Source organism: Cyclopterus lumpus, chromosome 13 (genome assembly GCF_009769545.1).
Source record: "Cyclopterus lumpus isolate fCycLum1 chromosome 13, fCycLum1.pri, whole genome shotgun sequence".
NCBI lineage: Eukaryota > Metazoa > Chordata > Actinopteri > Perciformes > Cyclopteridae > Cyclopterus > Cyclopterus lumpus.
Window position 1 is genome coordinate 21,760,465 of NC_046978.1, and position 18,564 is coordinate 21,779,028.

The following is an 18,564-nucleotide window of genomic DNA, read 5'->3' on the forward strand; positions in this document are numbered from 1 at the left end:
AATTGATCCATAGTGTACAATGTATCCATAGTTACACTTTATCCATAATTACAATGTATCCATAATTACATGTTATCCATAATTACATGTTATCCATAATTACAATGTATCCATAATTACAATTTATTCGTAATGTACAATGTATCCAATATTACAATTTATCCATAATATAAAATGTATCCATAATTACAATGTATCCATAATGTACAATTTATCCATATTGTACAATATGTTGGAGCTATTTATTTGATATTAGTACAAGAACCAGCATGCTGGAGAGGCCGGTGACAAAGCTCTGTCTGCTATTGGAAGCAGCAGTTTAGCATCATGGACTAATGCTTTCTCTACCTCTATCATTCTCTACCTCTATTTTCTCTCTTATTTTTCTTTTTGTAGGTTCATCAAGAAGATTCACTTAAGGTTAACACATAGAATATTCCTAATTTCCTAGTTTGCCATTGAAATGTATGTTGCAGGAACAGCTCCGGTTGAGAACAATATGTAATTGTGATTGTATGCACATTTAGGGGCCGGAATGTTGGAGCTATTTATTTGATATTAGTATTTAGTTATTTTATTGACAAGTAGTATTGTTTAATCATTCAGGTTGTTTGCTTATTTAGGTTAGATGTTTTGATATATTAGAATAGCTTTTTTCTTGTAGTTTTTAGTTTGTTTAATTCATTATTGTTGTTGTTGTCTAGATATATTTAGTCCTCTGGTTGTTCATTTGTTCGTTAATTTCGTAACACTGTGGGCACCTGGGGTTATATGTAGGAGTAGGCAGGTACAGGACCAGCATGCACCTGGGTAGGCCTATGGTTTTTTACCAGTGCAGGAGAGGCAGCGTTAAGTGTTCCTTTGTTCTTTTGTTTGTTTGCTTGTTTTGTTTAGTTAAATAAATGATCAGAAAAACGGAATCCTGAATGGACAATGCTTTCTTTTGGCTGCGTAAACCACAAACCCACGGTGCGTCAGTGGCAATTTGATTTATGTTTGTTTTTGATTTATTGGACAAATGGCCACTACACAATGTATCCATAATGTACACTTTATCAATAGTGTACAATGTATCCACAACGTGTTACACCCAGACCTTCTGGGTCGCTCCGTTGTGTTGTCTGTCACTCACCTTGTCTCTCGTTCCAGACTCCTCCCTCCTCGTGTGCCGCCCTCCTGTGTGATTGCAAGTCCCGCCCTCATTGTTTCCGCCTGTGTCTCGTTCCCCTGTGTATTTAGTCTGTCAACTCCCTGTCCTGTGTCGGTTTGTCTTTTGGTGTCGTCACAAGTAAAGCTTGCCTTGTTGAAACTGCCTCGCGTCTGCTTATTGGGTCCTGCCTCCGTGGTACCAGTTCCTGATAGTTAGTGATGGCGAGATGAAGCCTCATGAGGCATCGAACCACTTCAGCCAATTGGTTCGAGAAAGGGTTCATTACTCGAAGCTTCATGTGCACACGACACCACCTAGTGGCCAAAAGTATAATCACAGGCAGCTGTATCTGAACCACAATGTGATGCATTGAATTGTTGTGTCTGTTATGGCTGTTGGGAATGACTGAATTACAAAAATGTATGCCCAAATAATTTCTGTAAATAAATGATCACATATGTGCATAATAAAATATGTTTTGAATGTATCCTGTGTGTGAACATTTTCCCAAAATGGTAGTGTTGTATGGTAAGGCAGGTGGTGTAATAATGTTATTATGTCACTTTAGGGAAATGGCATGGGCTTAAGCAGGCAGGACAGTGAAAGTGCTTGTGGAACTAGGAAAAGAGGACTGAATATGCTTGTGGAACTTGGACAGTGATGTACAGGACAGGGGACATTTTATTCATTTTTATTCAGAAATAACAGTTTCTCAACAGTTTTTGGTTTTAAACAATTCCTTTTTTTTGGACACAACCTCTCCGGCCTTTGAAAACACCCTTTCACAGGGTACAGAAGACGCTGGCGTGCACAAAAACGCAAGAGCTAGTCTATATAAATGTCACCTTATTAGTGATTCCCCATTCCTCCATCAAGGAGGCTTTCACACAAGCTATATTTTCAGCAGTGTGTGATTGGGGGAATGCCTGCACTCCTAACAGCACTGAACTGAGCTTGGTATTCTCACCCACAAAATGGCATGTTACTGCCAGGTAGGCATCCATATTGATGGATGTCCACATGTCAGACGTAAGGCTATCAGCAACCACCGTTTCCATTTTAGCCTTAGCCTTCTCCTTAGCCAACTCATACTTGGCCTCCACCATGGCCTTCAGAGCCTAAAAGAAAAAAAATATAGTGCTGAACTGTGAGACACAATAAAGTACTCTTGTTTCATGCATGCACCCACCCATACACACCTGCCTTGTAGGGATAACATAATTAGGATCCAGTTTGGACACAAATGCCCTGAATCCAACATCATCCACAACAGTGAAAGGCTGTGTGTCCTTCACTATCATGGAGACGAGGGCTTCATCCAGCTCTTGTTTTCTGGTGGCTGGTTAAAAGAGAATACATACAGTGTCTGTTACCTGTCTTTATTTGCACAATAAACAAAAGTGAACAGGGACAAATTGTGATGGTACATTTGTATTATTGTAATGACTTACCATGGCTGGGTGAAGCTCCAGTTTCCTCCTTATTCTCATGCAAGGCACGGTAATGCCTTAGCATGGATGAGGTGTTGTTATTGTACCCCAACTCCCTGGAGCACAATAAACACCACACCTTTAAATAAAATAAGAAACTGTGCAAAATACCGTTCTTGATAAGCAAACCTAATGAGTCTGAAATAGAGTTAGATTTAGCTTACCTTATTAGGAGTTATCAAATCAAAGTGTTCCCACACAGGGGAAATCCTCCTCTTCCTAGCTGGCTCCATCTTATCACCTATCCTTCTCACCTCACTCTCCAAACTCTCCAAACTATCTCTCTCTCCAAACTCTCAACCAACAACACACATTTTGAATGCAGCCTGAGGGATTTATATTGCTGTCAAACCTCCCGGCAAAATCTGAACCGCTTGCCGAAGCAGTCACGTAGTACAGCCGGGTAGCGAGGCTTCGGACGTCATCATTTTTGGCTCCTCCCCTACATGAAGCAAGCCTCGATACGCGCTTCGAGGAAACGCCCCCTCCATTACTCGACACACGCTTGAAGCGTTGGCACATCTCGTAACAACACTACTGATAGTACAAACCGACCAAGATGGACTCAGCAGGCCAGGATTCTGTCCGTCAGGCTCTTGCCTCTCAAGGCGCTCTCGTGGGCCACCATGACCAACGGCTCAACGGAGCGTTCACCACTGCCCCGCTGCTTACTCTCCCGGACTCCCGTCAGCAGTTCGTGGTGGAGGTGGACGCCTCGGATTTGGGAGTTGGAGCAATACTCTCCCAAAGGTCCGTGGGGGATAACAAGCTGCACCCCTGTGCTTTCCTTTCCCGGAGACTTTCCTCTGCGGAGAGGAATTATGACATTTGAGTCAGCTGGGATAGGCTCCAGCGCCCCCGCGACCCTAATGAGGATAAGCGGTATTGAAAATGGATGGATGGATGGAGTCCAGGAGCTTCTCGCCGTCAAGATAGCCCTGGAGGAGTGGCGGCACTGGCTGGAGGGGGCGGAGCACACATTCCTGGTCTGGACGGATCATAAAAAATCTTGAGTATCTGTGGACAGCCAAAAGACTGAACCCTCGTCAAGCCAGGTGGACGCTATTCTTTAGTGGGTTTAACTTTTCTTTGTCTTATCGCCCAGGCTCCAAGAATGTGAAACCCGACTCTCTGTCTCGGCTGTTTGACCCTGTTGCCTCCCCCAACCCTCCCTTATGCATTCTGCCCCTTCCTGCCTGGTTGTGGCCATCACGTGGGACATTGAGGAGAGGGTGAGACAAGCTGCCGCAAGTGTTTCTGCCCCTGATGGTTGCCCCCCCAGTAGGATGTTTGTTCCCTCTTCTCTCCGATCTCAAGTCATCAAGTGGGGCCACTCGTCTCGAGTTTCCTGCCACCCCGGCGTTCGGAGGACGATGTTCGTCATTAAGCAGCGGTTCTGGTGGCCCGCAATGGAGAGGGAGGTTGGGGAGTATGTATCAGCCTGCCAGGTGTGTGCACAGTGTAAGGTTCCCCGACTTTCTCCACCTGGCCTCCTAAGGCCGCTACCAGTTCCACATCGCCCATGGTCGGACATTTCTCTAGACTTTGTCACTGGGTTTCCCCTGTCCGAGGGTAACACCACCATTCTCAGTGGTGGACCGATTCTCAAAGATGGTCCATTTCATTGCCCTCTGCCAAGGAGATGGCAGAGGCTGTCCTTTCTCATGTTTTCTGTCTCCATGGGTTCCCTGCAGATGTGGTGTCGGACCGGGGTCCCCAGTTAATTTCCAAGTTCTGGAAGGAGTTCTGCAGTCTCCTAGGGGCCACGGTCAGTCTGTCTTCCATCCCCAGTCCAATGGTCAGACAGAGCGACTAAACCAGGAGCTGGAGACTGGCCTTCGCTGTCTGGTGTCCCACTGTTACACCCAGACCTTCTCGGTAGCTCTGTGTTCACTGTCTGCTCCGTTGTGTTGTCTGTCACTCACCTTGTCTCTCGTTCCAGACTCCTCCCTCCTCGTGTGCCGCCCTCCTGTGTGATTGCAAGTCCCGCCCTCATTGTTTCCACCTGTGTCTCGTTCCCCTGTGTATTTAGTCTGTGTCAACTCCCTGTCCTGTGTTGGTTTGTCTTTTGGTGTCGTCACAAGTAAAGCTTGCCCTGAAACTGCCTCGCCTTGTGTCTGCTTATTGGGTCCGGCCTCCGTGGTACCAGTTCCTGGTACAATGTATCCATAATTACAATTTATCCATAATGTACAATGTATCCATAATGTAGAATGTATCATAATTTTAATTTATCCATATTATACAATGTATCCATGTGGCTGAGGGGTGTGGTTAGGCTCAGCTGCAGAGGGGAGGGAGCGGGGGTGTGGTTCAGGGAACAGTGCCGTGTTGTGTAATCTGCCTCAGCTGGGGTCAATTGGATGTTTGTCTCTTCAATATATAAGAGCAGGTAGTAGCTGGAGTACGGGAGAGAGAGCGGGGAGCAGACGGAAACTTGACAAAATAAAGCCGGTTACTTCCCAAATATCCTGTGTTGCCCTCTTTTGTGCTTTGCCGGGACTCACACCTGTTACAATCCATATTGTAGAATGTATCCATAATGTACAATGTATCCATAATTACAATTTAGCCATAATTACAATGTAGCCATAATAACAGTGTATCCATAATGTGCATGTGGCAGCGGGGTGTGGCTAGGCTCGGCTGCAGAGTGGGTGGAGCGGGGGTGTGGTTCAGGGAACAGTGTCATGAAGTGTAAATGAGCCTCAGCTGGGATCAATTGGGTTTTTATGTTCCATATAAGAACAGGAGTAGCTGGAGAGGAGAGGAAGAGCGGGTAGCGGAGACCCGGATCGGTCGCTACCAGAAGCGTGACAAATAAATAAAGACTGTTACTGCCCTCACAATTGTGTGTGTTGCCTCTTTGGTGCCTGCCCGAGCCTCGAACCTGTTACAGTGCACTTCATCCATAATGTACACTGTATCCATAATGTTCAATGTATCCATAACATATACTTGGTCCATAATGTACACTTCATACATTCCTCTTTAATAGTGCTTATAGTTAGGGCTGAATCAGGTTTGCCCTGGTCCAGCCCCTTGATATGCTGCTATAGGCTTATAGGCTGCTGGGGGATGTTTTAGGATACACTGAGTACCTATCTCCTCTTCTCTCTCTCTCTCCATTGCACCTTATTAACTCTGCTTCCTCCCCGGAGTCGTTGTGACTTCACGTCTCATAGGGTCCATTGGACCTGGAGGTGTCTGATGCTGGTGAACCGGCCTCCCGCGTTGGCCCTGCTGATGCCACGCCCCCCCTCCTCTCTACCTTCTTCTGTTTCATGGATTGGAGTTCCATTCATACATTGTCATATTCATGTAATGTGTTTATGTAATTCTGTAACTCTGTTCATCTGGTCACATGACATCTATTCATCTGTCCATCCGGGGAGAGGGATCCTCCTCTGTTGCTCTCCTGAAGGTTTCTTCCCTTTTTTCCCTGTCAAAGGTTATTTTTGGAGAGTTTTTCCTGATCCGATGTGAGGTCAAAGGTCAGGGATGTCGTATGTGTACAGATTGTAAAGCCCTCTGAGGCAAATTTGTGATATTGGGCTATACAAAATAAACTGAATTGAATTGAATCCATACTGTACAATGTATCCATAGTGTACACTTTGTCTATAATGTACAATGCATCTTTAGTGTACACCTTTTCCATAATGTACACTTTATACACTGTAACTCCACTTCATGTCTCTGACCACTTATCTCTTACTCTCACCCACTCTTTGGAAACGACAACCCTCCCACAACAGACTCTGCACCTGTCCGTCGCAACATCTGCACCCTCTCACCCTCTCACCCTCCTCTCTGGCCTCCTCTGTTCTGTCAACCCTTCCTTCAAATGACTCCTTCTCACTCATGCATCCTAACTCTGCCACTCTCCTCTGTACTCTGTTTTCCTCTCTTGATTCTCTCTGTCCTCTTACGACTCGAAAGGTCCACAAGTCCTCTCCGGCTCCATGGTTGTCCGAACCGGTGCGCGCCGAGAGAGCCACTATGCGAGCATCGGAAAGGAAATGGACGAAAATCCAAAGACACTGACAACCTGCTCTCCTATCACTCTCTTCTCTCCTCCTTCTCTGCCTCTATCTCTGCAGCCAAAAGCTTGTTCTACCAATCCAGAATCGAATCCTCTTTTTCTAACCCCAAAAAACTCTTCTCTATTTTTTCCAACCTCCATTGCTCCTGACCTTCTTCCCTTTCTCACCATCTTATTAACACATCCCTCTCAACCGGCTGTTTCCCTAACTCTCTGAAGGAGGCGGAGTTAACCCTCCTGAAGAAACCCACTCTCGACCCATCTGAAGTCAACAACTACAGACCTGTCTCTCTCCTTCCCTTCCTTTCCAAAACTCTAGAGCGAGCTAACTTTAACCAAGTCTCCTCCTTTCTACACCATAACAACCTTCTTGACCCTCACCAATTTGGATTCAAGGCAGGCCACTCAATTACCCTCCTTGCTGTCTCTGAGCAGCTTCACACTGCTAGAGCAGCCTCTCTCTCCTCTGTCCTTATCCTTCGAGACCTTTCTATTCAATTTAATTCAATTCAGTTTATTTTGTATAGCCCAATATCACAAATTACAAATTTGCCTCAGAGGGCTTTACAATCTGTACACATACGACATCCCTGACCTTTGACCTCACATCGGATCAGGAAAAACTCTAGAGGAAAGTCTTAAGTCTATTCTTGAATGAGGTGACTGTGTCTGCCTCCTGGACTGAAAGTGGAAGCTGGTTCCATAAAAGAGGAGCTTGATAACTGAAGGCTCTGGCTCCCATCCTACTTTTTAGGACTCTAGGAACCACAAGTAGCCCCGCATTTAGTGAGCAGCTCTCTAGTGGGGCAATATGGTACTACAAGCTCCTTAAGATATGATGGTGCATCACCAATCAAGGCTTTGTAGGTGAGGAGAAGAATTTTAAATGTGATTCTTGAATTCTCAGGGAGCCAGTGCAGAGCAGCTAATACAGGAGTCATGTGATCTCTTTTCTTAGTTTTTGTGAGTACACGAGCTGCAGCATTCTGGATCAACTGGAGGGATTTAAGAGACTTATTATAGCAGCCTGATAATAAGGAGTTGCAGTAATCTAGTCTGGAAGTAACAAACGTGTGAACCAGCTTTTCTGCATCTTTTTGGGACAAGATGTGCCTGATTTTTGAAATGTTACGTAGATGAAAAAATGCAGTCCTTGAGATTTGCTTAACGTGGGAGTTAAAGGACAAGTCTGGGTCAAAGATAACTAGAGATTCTTTACAGTGGTGTTGGATGCCAGGGAAATGCCATCTACAGAAACCACATCACCAGATAATTGATCTCTGAGGTGTTTAGGGACCATTAAAATAACTTCAGTTTTGTCTGAGTTTAACATCAGGAAGTTGCAGGTCATCCATGTTTTTATGTCTTTAAGACATTCTTGAAGTTTAGCGAGCTGGTTGGTCTCCTCTGGTTTGATCGATAGATATAATTGAGTATCGTCTGCATAGCAATGAAAGTTTATGCAGTGTTTCCTGATAATGTTGCCCAAAGGAAGCATATATAAGGTAAATAAAATTGGTCCAAGCACAGAACCTTGTGGAACTCCGTGATAACGTTGGTGGTCATTGAGGCTTCATCGTTTACAAATACAAATTGAGATCGATCTGATAAATAGGATTTAAACCAGCTTAGTACCTGAAATGCCAATTGACTGATCCAATTTCTGTAATAGGATGTCATGATCAATGGTGTTGAACGCAGCAATAAGGTCTAATAATACCAGTACGGAGATGAGTCCTTTATCTGATGCAATTAGGACGTCATTTGTAATTTTCACCAGTGCTGTCTCTGTGGTGTTTTTTTAAATCCTGACTGAAACTCCTCAAATAAACTATTCTGATGTAGGAAGTCACACAACTGATTTGCGACTACTTTCTCAAGGGTCTTAGAGAGGAAGGGAAGGTTAGAGATCGGTCTGTAGTTAGCCAACACCTCTGGATTAAGAGTGGGCTTTTTCAGGAGAGGTTTAATTACAGCTACTTTGAAGGAATGTGGTACATGGCCTGTTAGCAAAGACACATTAACAATATCCAACAGAGAGGTGCCAATTAAAGGCAACACGTCTTTAAGCAGCCTCGTTGGGATGGGGTCTAAGAGACAGGTAGACGGTTTAGAAGTAGAAACCGTTGAGGACAATTGGTCTATCACCTTCAACAACTCAGTGTTGGCCCCGACTCCGACTGCCAGGAACCTTGTGTGACACTTGACAGTCAACTCTCCCTGACTGCCAACATTACCACAATAACACGCTCCTTTAGGTACATGCTGTACAACATCAGGAGAATACGACCCCTTCTCACTCAGAAGGCGGGACAGGTCCTGGTCCAGGCTCTGGTCATCTCACGGCTAGACTACTGCAACTCCCTCCTTCAGGTCTACCTGCTAATGCCATTCGACCTCTACAGCTCATCCAGAATGCAGCTGCTCGACTGGTCTTCAATCTCCCAAAGTTTACCCACACTACTCCGCTCCTCCGAGACCTTCACTGGTTACCGGTGGCCGCCCGCATCCGCTTCACTTCGAGCTAAACACTCTACAAAGTCACGACTGTTTGCTGTGCTGGCTCCTCATTGGTGGAACGAGCTCCCCATTGACATCAGGACAGCAGAAAGTCTCTACACCTTCCGTCACAAACTAAAAACACATATTTTTCAACAATACCTTGAATCGGGAAGCTAGAGCCGTAGTAGCACTTTAGTAGCACTTAAATGTTTCTTACTGATGGCACTTTGTAGTTTAACTTTATTGACTAAATTGTACTTGCTTGATTTTTGTTGTTCTGAGTTTGGACTCATGGTTTAATGCACTTATTGTAAGTCGCTTCGGATAAAAGCGTCAGCTAAATGACATGTGATGTAATGTAATTACGTACCATGTATCCCTAATGTTCTATTTATTGGATAATATTGTGCGTTGCTTTAAATGTCAGAATTGTGGGCTTTTCCTTTGGTTAACGTTAATATAATGGAGGTCTATGGTGCCACCTCGGAGCCTTGTTTTCATTTTCTAGTGGCCACTCACGGTATCACATGAATCCATTGGAAAAGAACATAATGTAAAACAAGGTATATTATGACTATGAAAGTTGACCCATTAAAGTTTTATAATTGGAAAACTTTCCTCCAGCTGAGTAAAGCTGTTTCAAAATCTGTGACATCACAACTTAAGTCTAATTGGACTTCGAGGACCTCACAAGTAAACCCAGAATATAGAAGTATTTTGGTCTAATGCACCAACCTCCTAAACCATAAATAAAATTAAGAATAGAAAACTAACAATTTGAATGTTGACTGAGTGAATGTACATCCGGTAAGTTCCGTTCTGGGGCGCAATAATGTTAAACATGATCTTTTATGTATGTGATATATTTTTATGCACATATAGCCTCCATAGACACCAACTGTTTGGTCGGTAAATGTTTCTGTGAATGTAAATATTAACGTCAAACAGGTCAACTGGGTGTTAATAAAGTTTTATTGAGACAGTTGAATATAGAAACAGTAACATCTAGCATCATTATTACACATTATTAAATCATTGATGAATCACCAAGAATATTAAACCCAGGCTGGTTTCTTATGCTGTAACAGATAAACTATTATTATTATTATTATGAAAACATATAACTGTCAAACTGCTGCCGATTTACAGATACCCAGTTGATATTAAAACAATGTACCATTTACTTATAAGGATCATTAACTATCATAATTATGACAGGACTCCGAACGTTACCTGATATCATAATCTGTAATAATAAAAACACACTTGATTACATATTTAATTGTTTTAATATAAAAAGTGAGTATCTCAAGTCACCAGAATCAAAGTGATGACTTTATATTGCTGATTTTGTACAAAAAAACACAAGGGTTTTGTGATAATTAAAAGAAAACAGACATTATAGAAACACTCAAATAATCCAGATTATAGAAGGTTTAAAATCAAACCAGCCAGCGCCTGTAAAATAATGTTACAGAACTGGCACTGATCCGGACCCTCTGTGGGCTCCGGACCCTCTCCTCAGGCCTTGTCCAATTTGGGGCTCTCTGGGACGGCGAGAGACTCCATAGAGGACTGCTCATCTGGATGTGGAAGCAACTCCTCCTTATCACTGCAGGAAGAGACACATATCATTATTACATCAGTCAGTCAATCAATCATTAAATCAATCAATCAATAATCCCATCCCCTCCTCCAGCAGAGACCCTTTGATTAAGGGGACAAGGAGACCCTCAACACAAACTGTCCTGAAGTCTGCCATGTGATTCAGACTACAGCCACAGGGGGCGCTGGTGTGACCAGACTGATGCATTAATTCAATTCAATTCAGTTTATTTTACAATCTGTACACATACGACATCCCTGACCTTTGACCTCACATCGGATCAGGAAAAACTCCCCAAAAATAACCTTTGACAGGGAAAAAAGGGAAGAAACCTTCAGGAGAGCAACAGAGGAGGATCCCTCTCCCCGGATGGACAGATGAATAGATGTCATGTGACCAGATGAACAATAGATGTCATGTGTACAGAACCCACCTCATAAGCAGCAGATAGAGTTTAACATGCAGCTGAGTGGTACCCAATCAGTCTGAAGACCACTTATGCTACAAATATTAGACTTCTCTCGTTTACAGTCTGATTACTTGAGATGGGAGAATGGAGTTGGCGTTGATTGACAACGTCTCCAAGTAGCAAGGACACATTCAGTTAGTCTGCTCCCCTTTATTCTCCAGCTGGTAGACGATAGTCGATGGCTTCTGACATCACAGTTCAGACGATCATAAGGATCACAAACATAAACCAGGAGAACCAGAAACTGGTCCTGTTTCCATCCGATTCATTAAATTCATGTGCAGAATCTGTTTATAGAGATTAAATGTTACCTGATGGAAGGTGGACGGCGGGACCGACTGTGGCGTCTCAGCGTGATGACGACGAGCGTAACCAGCAGCAGAGCAGAGATGGCTGCCAGAGTGACGAAGAGGAAGACAGCTGTACGAGAGGAAGAAAAAGATTGTCTTAGTCCTCAACACAAGGGGAGACGAACGGGTATCGTTAAAAATGGGTATCATTAAAAACTGGTATATATATAAAAACTGGCATTGAAAACAGGTATCATTAATGACGGGCATCATTAAAAACGGGTATCATTAACAATGGGTATAATTTAAAAAAGGTATCATTAAAAACAGATAATTAAAAACTGACCTGCAGTCCAACGCTCCCGAACTTTTCCACGATGTTCAAATAAACCTGGAGGAAGAACACATACACATTATTATATGCCTGCCACACACACACGCGCACACGCACACGCACACGCACACACACACAGTGTCTTTACCGTCTCGTCTGCAGTGGTTCAAACAATCGGCCATTGTGCTGTAGCGGTTCTGGTTTCCACGACAACCTCCATAAAGGAATGACTGACAGGCGGCGGTGTTGGGGTCATAGTAGAACATGGGAAAGGCCGCCCGGCAGGGACCAGGATCAGAGATTGCCATGCAGCCATCTTCAGACAGGGACCAGTCATTTACAGGTTTTATTTTTTCCGCACAGATGGTTTAATTTAGTTTACCATAAGGATTCAGGACTAAAACGATAGATAGAACAATAGAACAATAGAACAATAGATAGATAGAACGATAGATAGATGTACCTTTGTATTCTGTTGAAACTTCTTCATAAGCAGAAACTTTCTTGGCGGAGGAAAGCACTCTGACTACAGGAGAAGAGACAACTTATTCAATTCAATGTATTGTGTAAAACCACATTAATGGTAAACTCTTAATGACAGGTGTGTTAATGACCTGTAGAGGTAGAGACAGGTGTGTTAATGACCTGTAGAGGTAGAGACAGGTGTGTTAATGACCTGTAGAGGTAGAGACAGGTGTGTTAATGACCTGTAGAGGTAGAGACAGGTGTGTTAATGACCTGTACAGGTAGAGACAGGTGTGTTAATGACCTGTACAGGTAGAGACAGGTGTGTTAATGACCTGTAGAGGTAGAGACAGGTGTGTTAATGACCTGTAGAGGTAGAGACAGGTGTGTTAATGACCTGTACAGGTAGAGACAGGTGTGTTAATGACCTGTAGAGGTAGAGACAGGTGTGTTAATGACCTGTACAGGTAGAGACAGGTGTGTTAATGACCTGTAGAGGTAGAGACAGGTGTGTTAATGACCTGTACAGGTAGAGACAGGTGTGTTAATGACCTGTAGAGGTAGAGACAGGTGTGTTAATGACCTGTACAGGTAGAGACAGGTGTGTTAATGACCTGTACAGGTAGAGACATGTGTGTTAATGACCTGTCCAGGTAGAGACAGGTGTGTTAATGACCTGTCCAGGTAGAGACAGGTGTGTTAATGACCTGTAGAGGTAGATACAGGTCTGTTGCTCACCTGTACATGTTGCCATGCAGCTCTTCTTACCGACGTAGTTGTTCTTGTTTCCCCTACAGCCTCCGTAGATGAATGATTGACAGCCACCTGTCTTACTGTTGTAGTACCAGCGCCTAAACGCTGCTCTGCAGGGACCCACCTGAGGCTCCGCCCCACAGTGCTCTGACAGGACAAACCACACAAAATGGTATTTTTACCTTTTCATTTCTAAAACTTTGTTTATCTTTCACTGACACACCTGTTTCCATAAAGTTATGTTTGTTAATTAAACTATGTTTTTTTTTTGTGACCTTAACTGGACAATTATTAAATTATTGAGAAAGAGAAAGCCGAGCTGAGCTGTTTGTTTGGTTCATTAGAGAGCGAAATAAACAGTTTCTGCCTTCACTACTTTCTGTCCATAAAACAGACGTTAATCCTGAGTTATGAGCTGCTGTAATAACCTCAGTGATAGACAGTGAACATACGAATAACACAGAAATAAAATTAATAGTTTCTTCACGTGAGATAAGAGTTGAAACATACCAATAAAGTCAGCAGCAGACATTTCTGTAGAAGAGAAGAAGTTACACAGTCAGTTACACAGTCAGTCAGTCACACACACACACACACACACACACACACACACACACACACACACACACACACACACACACACACACACACACACACACACACACACACACACACACACACACACACACACACACACACACACACACACACACACACACACACACACACACACACACACACACACACACACACACACACACACACACACACACACTCCTGAGGGGCCAACTCTGTGGTAGCAGGTTCAACATCCTGAGACACTTTTAGACAGACAATAATAAAGGAGGTTAATCAGCACTACAGTTATTACAAACTACAGTTACTTCTAGCACTACAGTTATTACTCCAAGTCCTAGTTATTATAACAAGCACCAAAGTTAGTATTACCTGCAATTATTACTACTAGTACTACAGTTATTATGGTACTCTGTGCGTACTTGAGTTGAAGGTGAGAACTAGTCGAGGAACTTTTGGCACGAAGCACTGAACTTAAATGTTGTGAACTTTACTAAACAGAGAACATTTATTAATTACTATATATGTCATGTGATCACATATCATTATGTTTGATCTGCAGAGAGTCGATCGCCTCACAGCAGGTAGGAACCACCTTATTCTGGCTACTGGGTAATGAGGTCCACATAGTCCACCATGTTGAACCCTTAAGGTCAACCAAAGTAACCTGAACCTCCCTCTCACTCAGTAAGACCAGGGAGTGGTGTTGGTTTAAGTTGGTCACTCCCAGTTGGTTTCAAATTACTTCTATTGTCACAACACACAGTAGTGTGCGTTTGTGTGTGTGATGATTGATTAACTCTGGAAATGGTCAGAATAATTAATCATGATGATGGACGTGGTGTCAGACCAAAGAGACATAAAAACAGATACTTGTAGTGTGGTACCAGATACTGGTAGTGGTAACAGTATCTGGTGTGCTTGGAGAGACCATCAAGAGGAAGGCGGAAGAAAGACGGACACAACAGGTGTGTTCAGGTGTTTGTCTTCAGGATCAGAGTTCGCAGAACCGGTCAGACCACAGCAACCTGACACCACACTCAGAGTTACATACACACACCTTGGACCAACTAAAGCAGATGGACAAAAAGAACCCATCAACACACAATGATCCACACACAAGTGTTTTGACTAGAAATCAATTATCTGGTGATGTGGTTTCTGTAGATGGCATTGCCCTGGCATCCAACACCACTGTAAAGAATCTCTAGTTATCTTTGACTGAGACTTGTCCTTTAACTCCACGTTAAACTAATCTCAAGGACTGCATTTTTTCATCTACGTAACATTTCAAAAATCAGGCACATCTTGTCCCAAAAAGATGCAGAAAAGCTGGTTCACGCGTTTGTTACTTCCAGACTAGATTACTGCAACTCCTTATTATCAGGCTGCTCTAATAAGTCTCTTAAGTCCCTCCAGTTGATCCAGAATGCTGCAGCTCGTGTACTCACAAAAACTAAGAAAAGAGATCACATGACTCCTGTATTAGCTGCTCTGCACTGGCTCCCTGTAAAATCAAGAATCACATTTAAAATTCTTCTCCTCACCTACAAAGCCTTGATTGGTGATGCACCATCATATCTTAAGGAGCTTGTAGTACCATATTACCCCATGAGAGAGTTTATAGTACCATAATATTCATTATTATATAATTCTGGTCCCATGACATCTATTGATTTTAACACCTGAAATCTCTCAGTTCCTGTAATGGCAACTGAATAAATTCAGTTTTATACAAACTTTTAAAAATAAAGCTACAATAAATGATCCTTCAATACATAAATGTAGGAGTTCATGATGAAACCCTTTCAGAGGAAGTGGAGCGACTGGTCGGCCCTGAAACCCTGAACATATACCATAGACCTGCATTCCTCAGCGATGACTCACGGTCACCTGACAGGTGAGTTTGGTGATGTCAGAGGAGGAAACAAGCTCATTATTGATTCATCAAGTTATTTATTACGTTTAAATCATAAAAAACAGTGGAAGTTAATACAGAATTTTCTTCACTTTAGCATATCAATATAATTTACTTTGAATTATTGATTAACATGGTTATTATTTTCTTAATTAGAGAAGGTGTCCACATAGTTCTAGTTCTCAGAGACCACGTCGTCCCCAGAGACTACGTCGTCCTTAGACCACGTCGTCCCTCAGAGACCACGTCGTCTATCAGAGACCACGTCGTCCCCAGAGACTACGTCGTCCCTCAGAGACCACGTCGTCCCTCAGAGACCACGTCGTCCTTAGAGACCACGTTGTCCTTAGAGACCACGTCGTCCCCAGAGACTACGTCTTCCCTCAGAGACCACGTCTTCCCTCGAGACCACGTCGTCCATCAGAGACCACGTCGTCCCTCAGAGACCACGTCGTCTATCAGAGACCACGTTGTCCTTAGAGACCACGTCGTCCCTCAGAGACCACGTCATCCCCAGAGACCACGTCGTCCTTAGAGGCCACGTCGTGCATCAGAGACCACGTCGTCCCTCAGAGACCACGTCGTCCTTAGACCACGTCGTCCCCAGAGACCACGTTGTCCTTAGAGACCACGTCATCCCCAGAGACCACGTCGTCCTTAGAGGCCACGTCGTGCATCAGAGACCACGTCGTCCCTCAGAGACCACGTCGTCCCTCAGAGACTACGTCGTCCTTAGACCACGTCGTCCCTCAGAGACCACGTCGTCCCTCAGAGACCACGTCGTCCCTCAGAGACCACGTCGTCCCCAGAGACCACGTTGTCCTTAGAGACCACGTCGTCCCTCAGAGACCACGTCGTCCCTCAGAGACCACGTCGTCCTTAGAGACCACGTCGTCCCTCAGAGACCACGTCATCCCTCAGAGACCACGTCTTCCCTCGAGACCACGTCGTCCCTCAGAGACCACGTCTTCCCTCGAGACCACGTCGTCCCTCAGAGACCACGTCGTCCTTAGAGACCACGTCGTCCCTCAGAGACCACGTCGTCCCTCAGAGACCACGTCGTCCTTAGAGACCACGTCGTCCCTCAGAGACCACGTCGTCCCTCAGAGACCACGTCGTCCTTAGACCACGTCGTCCCCAGAGACCACGTTGTCCTTAGAGACCACGTCGTCCCTCAGAGACCACGTCGTCCTTAGAGACCACGTCGTCCCTCAGAGACCACGTCGTCCCTCAGAGACCACGTCTTCCCTCGAGACCACGTCGTCCATCAGAGACCACGTCGTCCCTTAGAGACCACGTCGTCCTTAGAGACCACGTCGTCCTTAGACCACGTCGTCCCCAGAGACCACGTCTTCTCTCAGACATCAGGTCTAGTATTAATTTATTAAGATCATCAATAATCAATAATTATTGTTGTTGGTTGAAAGTATTAAGATCATCAATAATCAATATTAAGATAATCAATAATCAACCCCTGAACAGATGTATTGATCACATTCTCTTCTTGGCTGAACGTATTAAGACCATCTTACGGTTCTCGGTCTCATTGGTCTCCGGCTGCCAGGAAACCATCAGCGGGACGATGTCCAGCTTCTTCCCGTCTTCCTGCGGCTGTCTGCCGGCCTCCCTCTTGCCCTTCCTGCGGTAAACCCTGGAGTGTGTCGCGGGCCCGAGGACGCACACGTCCCGGCCCCCGACCACGCAGGTGACCAGCAGGCATTGCGGCAGTCCGTCCGCCGGGAACCGCACCAAGGCCAGGTCGCAGTCCGACTTGCTGCAGCACTTAGCCCGGCAGCTCTTCTGGTCCGGAACCTCCGAGATATTGTCCAGGCTTATCATCATGGAGGCATTTATGACGGCCAGACCCTGGTCCGGATCAACGGACTGGTCCCAGTCACAGCCCAGTGCCAGACCGGTACACAGCAGGACCCAGACCGCCAGCAGACTCGACCGGCCCATCTTCTTCTGATCCGGATCTCGACTTGAACCCGTCTTAAAGCTCTTAACGAAGAAGGTGACTCGGCTCCACGCGCACTTCCTTGTTTGGTGGCTTTTTGTTGTCGCAGATACATTTACCTGAGGCAGGTGAGGTCACCGTAGCCACGCCCACCGTCCATGTCATCACGTGCTCGTGTTTCAAACATTCAGTCGAATGTTTTCTAGATGATCCATCATTTAATTATTTATAATAATACAAGTGATTTATGACACTAATTACATTTATGTATTGTTTATATAATAATTCAATTCGATTTTTTATAATTATAATAACATTTAGTTATAATAATAATTAAAGTTAATTTATGTTTAAAATAATAATACAATGTAAGGCTCTTTTGCAATAAGAAACGTATTTTGATCCAGCTCAATCGATTTTATTACAATACGATATTTAATAACATTGTCTTGATGAATATAATACGAGAAATATTCAATATATTTGATTAATGAAGTCGTGAATCCTAAATATTGTATTCTGTAGAGAAAATAAATATTTATTTTAATTGTTTGACGTTTCAAGGAACATATATTTTATAAAATTAAGTTAAAAAAAATCTAATGAAGAAACCTTTTGCAAAACTTACATTTTGTATTTTACTGAAATTGAAAATGAACTCTTTGTGTTGATAGCGTGACCAAAACAAAACAAAATATTATTATGACTATATCTATTATAGTGTGTAAAATAGATTTGTATTATTATTATATCTACTATAGTGTGTAAAATAGATTATTATTATTATATATCTATTATAGTGTGTATATTATTCAGCAGGGACCTGGCAGGAGGCCGGCCCATTAAAAAGGGCCCATATGGTTCTGGGCCGCATAGACCTGGTTCAGTTTGGTCACCTTCAGAACCAAATCAGTCATTCTGATTGAACTGCATAACATTAAACTGCAAACATTAAAGAAATTAATAGATACAAATGTTAAACGACTTGAACAATCATTTTTAAATCAAA

At 43.8% G+C, this 18,564-nt stretch overlaps 1 protein-coding gene and 1 long non-coding RNA gene across 2 annotated transcripts; both read right to left on the reverse strand.

Moving 5' to 3' along the window:
* Positions 1-2,189: 2,189 nt before the first annotated feature.
* LOC117741465 lies at positions 2,190-2,698 on the reverse strand. The gene is made up of 3 exons (XR_004610733.1): positions 2,602-2,698; positions 2,350-2,489; positions 2,190-2,268 (listed from the first exon to the last, which is right to left on the reverse strand). It is a non-coding gene; the product is annotated as an uncharacterized LOC117741465 (long non-coding RNA).
* Positions 2,699-10,170: 7,472 nt separating this feature from the next.
* LOC117741448 (kunitz-type protease inhibitor 2-like) lies at positions 10,171-17,655 on the reverse strand. Its single transcript, XM_034548510.1, has 8 exons — positions 17,131-17,655; positions 13,615-13,638; positions 13,090-13,251; positions 12,350-12,412; positions 12,035-12,202; positions 11,899-11,943; positions 11,574-11,682; positions 10,171-10,799 (listed from the first exon to the last, which is right to left on the reverse strand). The coding sequence occupies exons 1-8, from the start codon at positions 17,555-17,557 to the stop codon at positions 10,709-10,711; spliced, it is 1,089 nt and encodes a 362-aa protein (XP_034404401.1). The 5' UTR covers positions 17,558-17,655; the 3' UTR covers positions 10,171-10,708.
* Positions 17,656-18,564: the final 909 nt, after the last annotated feature.

What these genes read in the sequence shown, in the direction of transcription:
- LOC117741448 (XM_034548510.1), bottom strand. Translation starts at nt 17,557, where the DNA reads ATGGGCCGGTCGAGTCTGCTGGCGGTCTGGGTCCTGCTGTGTACCGGT. An exon ending in GTCTGCTGCTGACTTTATTG is followed by an intron (nt 13,252 to 13,614) that starts GTATGTTTCAAC and finishes TTGTCCTGTCAG; the next exon opens with AGCACTGTGGGGCGGAGCCT. An exon ending in GAACCACTGCAGACGAGACG is followed by an intron (nt 11,944 to 12,034) that starts GTAAAGACACTG and finishes TTCTTCCTCCAG; the next exon opens with GTTTATTTGAACATCGTGGA.